Below are 10811 nucleotides of genomic sequence, written 5' to 3'. Positions count from 1 at the left end.
TGTTTTAATTATTTTATTTCTGCAATGTGTATACAGTTATGAGATGAGTGGAAAAACGGTTCATTGCTTTTCTATTCTAATACGCATTCATTTTTATTTAAAAAAGTTTTTTGTATACAAAATGAAAAAGCTGTTGTATAGACAAGTATTCTAAAAACAGCTTTAGCAACTTGATTCTGTTGAGTGCTACACAAAATAATTTCACTTTTCAAATTTAAGAAATAAGTAATTTATAAATATTTTTTTAATTAAAATCAGTAGGGAAACAAAACGTAAAAAAAATGTTACAGAAGTTTATTAAGAAAAAACGGTACTAGGGTTTTTAGTTAAAACGCGTTGAAATAGTTTTAGTGAGTTATTTCTTTTCATGTTTGTCCTGGACAAGACATTAAACTGTATCCGTGGTGTACGACTGGATAACCGAAAGGTTTTTTCTTTGGGCCAAAATTTTTGAACGCTTGATTTTTTGTCGTTCAATAGACAATTCGATTTTTTGTCGTTCAATAGACAATTTGATTCTAAAATAATACATTTGAAAAAGCCCAACTGTTTTTAATCATAAAAAATCAACAAATATGTTAACTTCTACAAGTATTTTCTTATGTACTGAAATCTGAACACTTGGGTAAAAAAGCATAGGTTATTCCAGTATTAGGTCTGTAAGAAAACATCAGAATATTGCCAAACTTGTATGTAACTGAAAATCAAATCTTATAAATTTTTACTAATCCTGCTTACAAGCTATCAATTTCTGTTGAACTATTCATTTTGTTTCTAATACTTGCTATAGTATTTTGAAAATTAATTTACTAACTCTAAACAGTAGGGAAAAAGATGAAAAGTATTATTTTATGACAGATATTCTATGTTTAAGTTCACGGCAAAGTCAAAAAAGTTGTTTAAGGAAGTTCAACTAAATAAACTTCATGTAATTTTAAAAGAACTATACCAGTTTCAAGACTGTTTAATTCTAAAATCTACATAAAAATCGAAGGTTTATAAACTTCACACATTATTTACATTGCTCTTAAATACAACCAGTAATAAGTTTTATTAACAGTTTTTAAACAAAATACTACTTAACACAACTAACCATATGTTTCTATACCAATATCATCGTATTTTATGAGCAACATTAATGTTCTAAATATGCATATATTTAACTGTTTATTAAACCTGTATTTTAAAATGATGTTTTAAAATTCCGAGAACTTTTTACTACTGAAAATGTATGTGTTCAAGGTTCGACATTAGGGTGCTTAAAAAACGGCGACCTTTGAGTTTTCAGCTCAAAAATATTTTACATGTGGCAAATAAAATAAAAACTACCGGGCCAAATTTTAAATGGTTTAAAAAGGACTTTCATGCTGGCTAATCTTGATTTTCTGAAAACAAACCTAATGCAAACATCCAAAAAAATATCTGAAGGCTAACTTGCATTGGAGTCGTTTACAGAAAATTAAAATTAGGTTGCATGAAGGTATCTTCAAACCATCTAAAATTTTGCACAGGGTGTATTTTGATGTTTGAAGAACTTTTTGAGCTGAAAACTAAAATTCGGCTTTTTTAATCACTTACTTTTTGTAAAGCTTGGTAACCTAAGGTTACTAACTTATTTTACAAAGATATAAATAATACTACTAATAATAAGAAAATTATTTTAACTAAATTGTAAAAATTAATAGCTTTCTGATAGATAAGCTTTAGTTTTGGAGTACAAACTTTAGTTAAGGTTCTATACTTAAAAACAATATGTGAACTAGTAAATAAACAAAAAAAATCAAATGAGATAATTGAGTTTTAAACAAATATATTTAAACAATAATTCCGATAAAATATTTATCACAAAAAATTAAAGTATTAAAACAAAATGTTTTTAAAAGAAAACATCATCTAACTAAATGATTATAATAAGCTATTTAAAATCGCTATATTCATTTTTGAAAATTAAGTATGTAAAAAAAATTACATTTATATAAAAAAAATATGCATCTTAAGTTAGCATCTTCAACATCCCCAGTAGAATAAATTTACTAAGAATATTAATTTAAAAAGTAATAAAAATTCTTAACAAAAGAAGCAAAATGTATTTCAGTTAAAGATTTTTCACACCACTAAATTAAAATGCAACTAATTTAAGCATAATCAATGTGACCTTTGATTTATTTTAATAAAACAAACTATTTAGATTAAATTTATTTTGTAAGCACTTTAAAAAAACTAATAGAAAATAATTAATATTTCAAAACTAATGCTTAAAAAAATTACAAAGAAAACTATTGCACAGTAAAAAGTTTAGTGAACACAATAGTAAAGTAATATTTTTCTATATCATTCAAAAAATCAGTTTTTCTTTTTTCTTGATGTAGCCAATTCTGCTGCTAAACATTTTTTGATCAGTTTGTTTGTTTCAAGAATTATATTTTTTCTAATTGACAAAAAATATCAACTAATGATTTAAAGTTGTAGAATAACTTTCTATAGAACTCTTATATAAATCAATCCCCAAACTTTAGTGTAAATTAAAACTAAGATCATATGCATATCTAAGAGAATATTTTAAGAACCGTATTGGTACATATTACCAAGTCCTAATATTTAATCATATTTGTGAAACATCTACATTAATTTTTATCATTATTCGTTATAAATTATAAGTGATTTTAATTTTTCTACAAAAGATTGCACAAATATTTTACAAAACGAAAGATTATATAAAACAAAAAACTTTTATAACTAAACTAGTCTCTGTAGTAATTTTAATTTAGTTTAGTAATAACCAATAAAAAGTTAAAAAATATAAAAACTTTTTTTACTTAAATTAGTTTCAAAAAATTGATTTAAAAAAATTAACTTAATTAGAATTTAATTAATTTAAAAGAATTTGAAAAAAAAGAACATAAAAAAATATTCCGAGGATATAAAGCAAAAATTTTTAAAGGAAGTAATACTACCCATTTTTAAGCAAATATAATTTATGTGTTGATTTTCTTCGAGGTTTGAGTAAAAAAATTCTGTTTCTTTTTGTTAAAAAATCTGACTAAGGTAAAAATAGGTTTTTAGTAGTATAAATTTGCTACAAGGATCTTATAATGCTGCTTTAAATCAGTTTCTTAAAAAAATTAACTCTTCAATTTTTTTTAAACTTATTAAAGATGCTTACTTATTTGTTAAAAAAAATCAAGGTTTTTATATTATTTTGTAACAAATTTTAATCTTTTCCATATTTATTTCAGAAGTATCAAATACCAGTTTGTTCCATTATTTTTTTCAAATAAGCTTTCAATTCCAGGTTTCTAACTAAAATGACCAACTTTTTCAACATACTTACGTACACATAACAAAAATATTTTTATTCCACAAAAAACCTTTTTATTAAACTTTACTTAATTTGTATAAAACTTCTATTATCCTAAATAAGTTTTACATCTTAAGCTGTTACTCCTACATCTATTAATCACAACTGATTTTAGTATATTCCTTTGGCTAGAATACAGTTGCTTTCTTAAAATATATCTGATTAAAATTCCAAATTAGTTCTAATTAGTGAATAATTTAGGGTAGCCACTGGTTGTTTATAATTTCTTTCAGGTTGATTAAAGCTTAAAATTTATTACTTTATATTAGAATAAAATAACATTTAAGGTAAAAAAAAGTACTTTATAGTATAAAAAACTAAAAAGATGTTATAATACTTCTTTAATTGTGTTTTATTGTTATTTCTAAGAGTAGTGAAGAGCTAGCCGCAAGGATAAGAAAATCAAAAAAGCATTTCAAAATGAAGTTCTTGAACAAAATTGGTTATATAAATGATAAAATATCAAAAATGGATCTGTAAAAAATCTTTCCTGAGATTTTTGTAATATCTTAAAACTATCCTTATAAAAAACAAAACTATCCTGAGCCTTAAAAAACTCATAATATACTGATTTATCCTGAGATCTTCAAAAATATATTGAGTTATCCTGAGTGAGTGGCAACCCCAAATTTCATACAAAAGCAAACACTGTTGTTTATGATCATTTCGATGTCAGTTGATAATCAGACATTTCACCAGAAACAATTTCTTATTTGAAAACAAAATTTTGCATAGTTTTAGGGATAGCAAAGATATTTTAGAAAAAGTTTTAACTATATCTGTTAGTTGAGCTTGCAGAAACGCTATATTTTATTGTTCTTTACTTAATTTAAGAATTAGTTGTTTAATGACTTTTTGGTTGTGGAAGAAATTTGGTAAGAAGATAACCAAGTTTAAATTTTGCTTTTTAAAACAACAGTGATTGTTTCTATTTAAAAATTTTAACATTTAGCACTATAAAATCAACTATAGGTTTAAACTTAAATATATAGTCTCATATATTTTGAGAGTTAGGCAACCAGTTACTAGAGAACTACACACTTAAGAAGCCTATATAAACATATTAAGACGCTCATACAACTTAACAAAACTTAAGTAGAGTTTTATACGTGAATTCAAATTTTTAACTCTATAAAAGTTATTTAATTGCAATCAGATGTTTTATTACTTAAGCAACCAACAAAAGTATAAAATAGATAAAACTTAAACCACGTAGCTTTAAGAGTTTTGTAATGAATTCTTACATTTAACCTATTTTTAAGCTTTTACTAGTTTAAAAAAATATACGATATATTTTAATTCCTCAACGTATTATATATGATTTACTTACCTTTTTACCATATTTTTTTCTATTTAAGTATCAATTCTGGTATTATATATTTTCAAAGTTGTTCTTTAAAACAGTTATCCAAATCACAACCATCAAATTAGACTGTAACAAAATATTACTTACCAAAATTATTATGTGTTCTAACTATAGTTTTGTTGGTTAAGGATAAGTAAAAATTGCAGGATGCTAATCTAAGCTTCTCATGAAGCTGTTCAATTCTATTTAGTTAAAATTTTGCAGCTTTCAAATATTTAATTGATAAACCATGTTACTTGCAAGGTCTTTCTGATTAGTCAAACTATTTTCCAGACCAAAGTGACCGTGTTAATAATCAAAAACAACTCTCAATTTTCAACGCAAAATGTTTTATTACCAAATGTTACAAACTAAGTCGAGAATGTAGAAAATCCAAATTATCAAGTATAAACTCTGTACAATAAACATATTGGCTACACGAAAAGCGGGCTAGAAGTTTCAAACAAGGGGAATTTATCAACGGACTCTCCTTGGGCCCCTTCTCATGCCTTCGTCGTGAAAATCTCTGGGACCGCTGCCTCTTTGCGGCCTCATTTCGAACTGGTCCGGACTCATACCTCGTTTGTTGAAGCCTGCAACAACAATGACTATTTTCAAAAACTGCTGAACAAATATTGTCAAATTATCAATCAAAAACTGAACTGCTATTTAAACTCGTTCTTATTTGATCTCACGTAGTTCTTGGTTCAATAATAGTTCAATCTATGGTTTCAAAAGGTCAACATTTATTTAACTACAATTTAAAAGTTTTTTTTTTTCAAAAATTTATAGTAAAAAGTACAAATTTTTGCTTTTACTTATATCAAACAACTTGATTCATTTAAGAAGGTCCAAAAGTTAATTTTCTAACAATACTCGAATTTAAATTTTACCAGTAACAAAAGAAGTAAACAAAACCCATGCTTTATAAGTTACTGGGTTGTTTTTCTTAATACAAACAACTTGAAGTCATTTGAACCTTTTCAGAAAGTCTCATTTACTTTTAGAAAACTCAAAAAATCAAACTATTAAAGTGATTAAAGAAAAGAGGATGTAGTTTATTTTCAATTAACCGGATAACTAATTTTTTTCTGTGTATCAAAATAAGTTCCTACCATACTTTGATATGATAGTAAAACAATATGCTATTCGTCAACTTATCAGCAAAATTTTGTCAGCCAATAAATTATTTCAATTATCTGACAATTGCAAATTAAACAGCTTGAAATAGAATTACTAGATGTTTTTATCTTAAGCAACATTCAACCTCTAGTTTTCAAGTTCAACAAGCTTTGCAAATACAAACGGTCAAATCATTACGGAAAGTTCATTATAATACCTAGATTTTTTATACTTGGGTTTTGAACTTTCAAGTCAAGCAAAACTGATAATATACTATTTACCACAAACTTCAAAGCATCTGAATCTATGAAGTAGATACTAACAGTAGTTCATATGTCTGAATACCAAACTTAGATTTTTCAATACAGAAACTTGTATCAAGTAAATCAAATAGTTCAAAAGAGATTTATACAATAGAATAATTAAGTAAAAGCAGAAAAGTTTTTATAATGTACTAAAAAATCTACACATAAATTTTTTAAATATATTTGAGTTTGAAAAAAAATTCAAACTTTATATGAAATACATATTTAAGTAAACTTTGTTGTAAGTATAATTATACAATTAGTATTAAAAATTGGTATCAGTGTGTCATAAAATCATTTTAAAAAAAAAGTATATTCGCTCTTTTAATTTACAGACTTTAAATGATAATTTGGATTTGACCAATTTGCTATACTTTATTATTGAAACAGATACAAAAATTCTTATATAAAAAAATATTTTCTTATGGAAGTTAGCATTAAATTATTAAAATAGTTGATTTCGTATAAACTTGTTGCAATTAACATTTAACTACAAGCTGTATAGTAAAAAAAATTAAGGTAGATATACTAAATTGAACAAAAATAGAATAAAAATGTTATAAAAAAAACATTCGAGTTTTAAAAAAGTTCTTAAACTTTGAAACGTTAGTATATTATACTTATATTGTACTGTAAAAATATTTACATCAGATGAAAATACATATCACTTCTTAATACAAACATTTAGAATACTTACAAACTGGTTTATAAAGTTTAAAAACTAAAACTAAAAACTATTAAATTTCAACTATTGAAAATTTGAACAATGTCAGGAGGTTACTAACAATAAAATTTAGCACAGTCATAATTTTAATTTTTACATAACTTATATTTTTATTATATTTAGAAACTAATGTAATTAAGTTGACAATAAATGTAAATACTTATACTTGAACTATGATTTACAAACAAACTACTATATTTAAAGCAATTAAATTATTAACTTCAAAAAATTTGCATAACAGATGAAATGTTTGGTATTTATTTAAAATCTGCAGTGTTGACGCATATAAATCCTCTACTTCACTAATTTGTTAATTAAACAGTAGTATCTGAGCTGAAAAAATTCAAATTATTTTGTAGTAATTGTAACCTAATGTGGACTCCAAACTCAAGACCTAAAACAAAACCAAAAGTGGAATACTTATTTATTTGTATTTCATGAAAAATACTCACTTTAATTATTTATACCAATAACTTATCTTACCAACGAGAAGCAAAGTAATTATTTTTTATAATGTAATATAATTTCTGGAAAAATTACCACCCCTACCTACATTAATTGAAAATTAAGGAATTTTGAAAAATCCATCAAATCAATATTTAAAACATTTATATCCAAAAAAATATTAGAAGCTACCCACAATAATATATTTAGCTTATAGATGAAACTTAAAAAGGATCTTTATTTATTTTTAAAACATCAAAAAGGATACTTTGGGAGAAATACTATAAACTATTTTTAATATCAACCACAAATTGAAATTCACCCATGAGAAAGATACCGAACAAAGTCTGGTTAGTGCTACAGACAACTTTACCCAAAACTGCCTCTTAAACTGAATCATACCAGAAATTCAATTAACAAACTCAAGTTGAGTTCCTTACAACAGCAGAAACTATATCAAAATTTCTCCTTACTACACAAATCAAAGCAAACCTTCTCCACGGTCTCCACCAGCTCTTCTGCCTCCCATATCCCTTCCAGGCCTTCCTCTGCTTCCGCCTCCGTTGTAACCTCTGCTGGGAGGAGGCGACCTGCTTGCCATCCTGTCATCAAACCTTCCCTGGGGGGACATCCCCCTTCTGCCACCACCCCTGTGTCCTGCAAAACCTCCGGGACTGTCACCCCTGTAAGCTGTCCTCTGGGGAGGAGCATCATCATACATGTCATTGTACTCTCTTCTGCTCTGCCTTGGAGGGGGAGAAAGGTCCCTGCGAATCAGGTTGGGAGATCTGCCTCTACCACCTCCCATTGGTTGTGGTGACATATTCCTCCTGCGCATTGGAGGAGGAGACTCTCCTCTGCCGCCGTATCCTCGCTGGATGGGGCTTCTTGACCTGTCATTGTAACCTCTTTGTGGGTGTCTGTCTCCATTTCGACCGCCGTTGTAACCTCTGTCATAGTCACCGCCTCGACTTCCCCTCTCAAAGTTTCCACCACGGCCGCCTCTTCCTCCGTAACCATCATCATCAGATCTGTCACCTCCTCCACGGAAGTCATCATTGTATTCTCTTCTGTTGTCACGGAAGCTTCTTCCTTCATCGTGATCTCGGCGGCCCCTGCTCTCAAACCTGTCTCTGCCCCCTCTCCTGTCATTAAAAATGTCCCTGCCTCCACGGCGGTCATTGAAGCCTCTATCTCTGAATCTATCACCTCCAAATCTTCCTCCTCTCCTGTCATTGTTCTGCCTACCTTCTGCCTTTTTCACAGTCATGCACTTGCCATTGAGCTCAACTCCATGCATTCTGCTAATTGCCTCATTGGCGGCTTCCTGATCCTTGAATGAGATGAAGCCAAAACCTCTGCTTTCTCTTGTCTCCCTGTCAGTTATCAGCACAACTTCTGTCATTTCTCCAAACATTTCAAAGGTCTTCTCCAAAAGCCTCTCGTCGCAGTCAGGCCCAAGACCGCCGACAAAAATACGTCCATGAATGTTACTCATTTTAAAATTTGTTAAAAATATCTGCATGCAAAATTTGTTTTTAGTATGTATTTAATCTATTTAACATTTTTGAAACTTTTGAAAGCAATAGTGATAATAATTGTACAAATAATACGGCTAACTACAGCAGTTCAAAAAAATAGTAAGGAAAATATAAATTTAAATATATAACATATATAATGATTTATTTTCATATTTAGTTGTTCTCTAGACATTACTCTAAAATATAATTTTGTTTAATGCAAAAGATTTATAAATAGATAAGCTATTACAAATTAAGTACTGACAAATATGAGTTTTTAAAACTCAAAAATATTTTAAAAATTTAAACCCATAATTTCTAAAGATGCCTATTTATATAGAATAACGTATTTTTGAAAAGAAACAAACATTGTTAAAAAAATAAGGATATAAAAAACTTTTATAACATTTTTACAAATGTTAAAATAAACTAAAAGCATAAACTAGATGGAATGATTTTGTTCTTTAATTCTTTTCATTTATTTAGTAAATTTAAATAAAGTTACTTGGTTCAAAATCATTGATAATAATAAAAAGTTAAGATAAAATAGTATAAAAAACATTAAAAAAATTCTTTTTATAAAAACCAAGTACTTTAATTTACAAACTTTAACTTTATTTACCAAAAAAATATAAATTATAACAACAAATAACTAATTTTTAAAGCATTGCCTAAAGTTTGTTTTTCCTACACTATTAGTAATAACTACTGTATAATCACACTAAACAAGTAAAATCTAAGTCTTATTATGCTGTTTCTAAACTTTTCTGCAAGTTTTGCATATGTAAGTCATCTTTGTTAGTTGAAACATATTCTACATTTTTTGTTTCAGCTTGATCAATTTTACCATCAACATTGCATGCTTCAAAACTGTAGTTATCAGTTTTACTCATTTTTACAGGAGTATTTTCATTTCTTATATTGACTTCTGCTTTTCTTTTCAATAGAATATCTTCTTTTACTGATTTAGCTGCAGTCATGAGCTCTCTCAAATTAAACTTTTTCAATTTTGAATACCTCTGAACAATACTGAAAGTACAAACAGGGCCAATAATTTCAACAACAACCATGACATCATTGGACCTACAGTTGTATTTCCAGTTTGACTTAGACTCTTTTACAGCTTCATTGACAGCATCAGTAGTTATATGCATACCAAGATTGTTGTTATTTCTGCACTTGTATGAAACATTGTATTCTTTGACTTCAGTATCTATTTTTTCAAGTGCTGTTGGATAAAATGCAGCTGCAGCTTCTTTTATTTTTTCAATTTCTGCTCTGCATCCAAAATCAACAGGATGCATGCGCAGTAGCTGCCTAATGTTTTTTGGAAACTCTTTCTTTAGGCTTTCCTCAGTTATTGTATCAAAAATTCTCTGTACAAACTCGCTTGGAGGAACTGGAAGGCCTTTAAACTGAATAAAAACCATGTTATTTGAACTATGCTTCTGCATGCTAAATCTTCTTTCATCTGACTTCTTTTTAATTTTTTCTCGCTTTTCTTTTTCCAATGCCAATTGTTTTTGGATATCAAGACAATCCTCCTCATTCCCATTGGACTCATCGCCAGAATCCTCTTTCAAATGATCTTCCTTCCCGTACCAAAGGTCGGCAAAATAATTGAGCATCTTGAATGCATCAGACTTACAGCCGTTTTCTTTGTTTCTGTCATGTGAAATAAGAACTCCTCTTGATGATGTTTGGTACTGGGCAAGGTATGATGGTTTCTTACCATTGTTTCCCATGTACTTCTTTCTATCTCTCTTTCCCATTTTAATTATTTATTTTGCTATTAAAAATTTATTTTATATTTTTAAATATTTCTAAAAACAGTTTAATCCATACTACACGTCAGAAGAAAAAAATCAATTTTTGAGCATAATCTGACTTCAGCTATAATTTCAAGTTTTTTATATAATTTAAGATACAAACGTAACAAGTAAATCATTGAATTGATATTGACTGACTAAAAAAGATATTAAAACAACCATTT

At 27.7% G+C, this 10811-nt stretch overlaps 2 protein-coding genes across 5 annotated transcripts; both read right to left on the bottom strand.

Annotated features, from left to right (window-relative positions):
• Positions 1-2155: 2155 nt before the first annotated feature.
• LOC145831260 (uncharacterized) lies at positions 2156-8813 on the bottom strand. Of its 4 annotated transcripts, XR_014369667.1 has the most exons (3): positions 7791-8813; positions 4689-5296; positions 2156-2381 (listed from the first exon to the last, which is right to left on the bottom strand). XR_014369667.1 is itself a non-coding variant. In XM_082938437.1 (2 exons), the coding sequence occupies exons 1-2, from the start codon at positions 8794-8796 to the stop codon at positions 2344-2346; spliced, it is 1044 nt and encodes a 347-aa protein (XP_082794563.1). In that variant the 5' UTR covers positions 8797-8813; the 3' UTR covers positions 2156-2343. The 4 variants fall into 4 exon arrangements, 3 of the variants coding, with proteins under 3 accessions (XP_082794563.1, XP_082794564.1, XP_082794562.1); XM_082938437.1 differs by lacking the exon at positions 4689-5296; XM_082938438.1 differs by lacking the exon at positions 4689-5296 and having other exon boundaries at positions 2156-2378.
• A 680-nt stretch (positions 8814-9493) lies between these two features.
• LOC145831809 (THUMP domain-containing protein 1-like) lies at positions 9494-10602 on the bottom strand. The gene has a single exon (XM_082939149.1). It carries the CDS (start codon positions 10588-10590, stop codon positions 9565-9567), a length of 1026 nt encoding a protein of 341 aa, XP_082795275.1. The 5' UTR covers positions 10591-10602; the 3' UTR covers positions 9494-9564.
• Between the last annotated feature and the right edge of the window lie 209 nt (positions 10603-10811).

The sequence above is a fragment of the Thalia democratica genome, chromosome 3 (assembly GCF_965202585.1).
Source record: "Thalia democratica chromosome 3, ktThaDemo2.hap1.1, whole genome shotgun sequence".
Lineage (NCBI taxonomy): Eukaryota > Metazoa > Chordata > Thaliacea > Salpida > Salpidae > Thalia > Thalia democratica.
The sequence above is the reverse complement of the archived record's forward strand: the minus strand, read 5'-3'. Positions and strand labels throughout refer to the sequence as shown.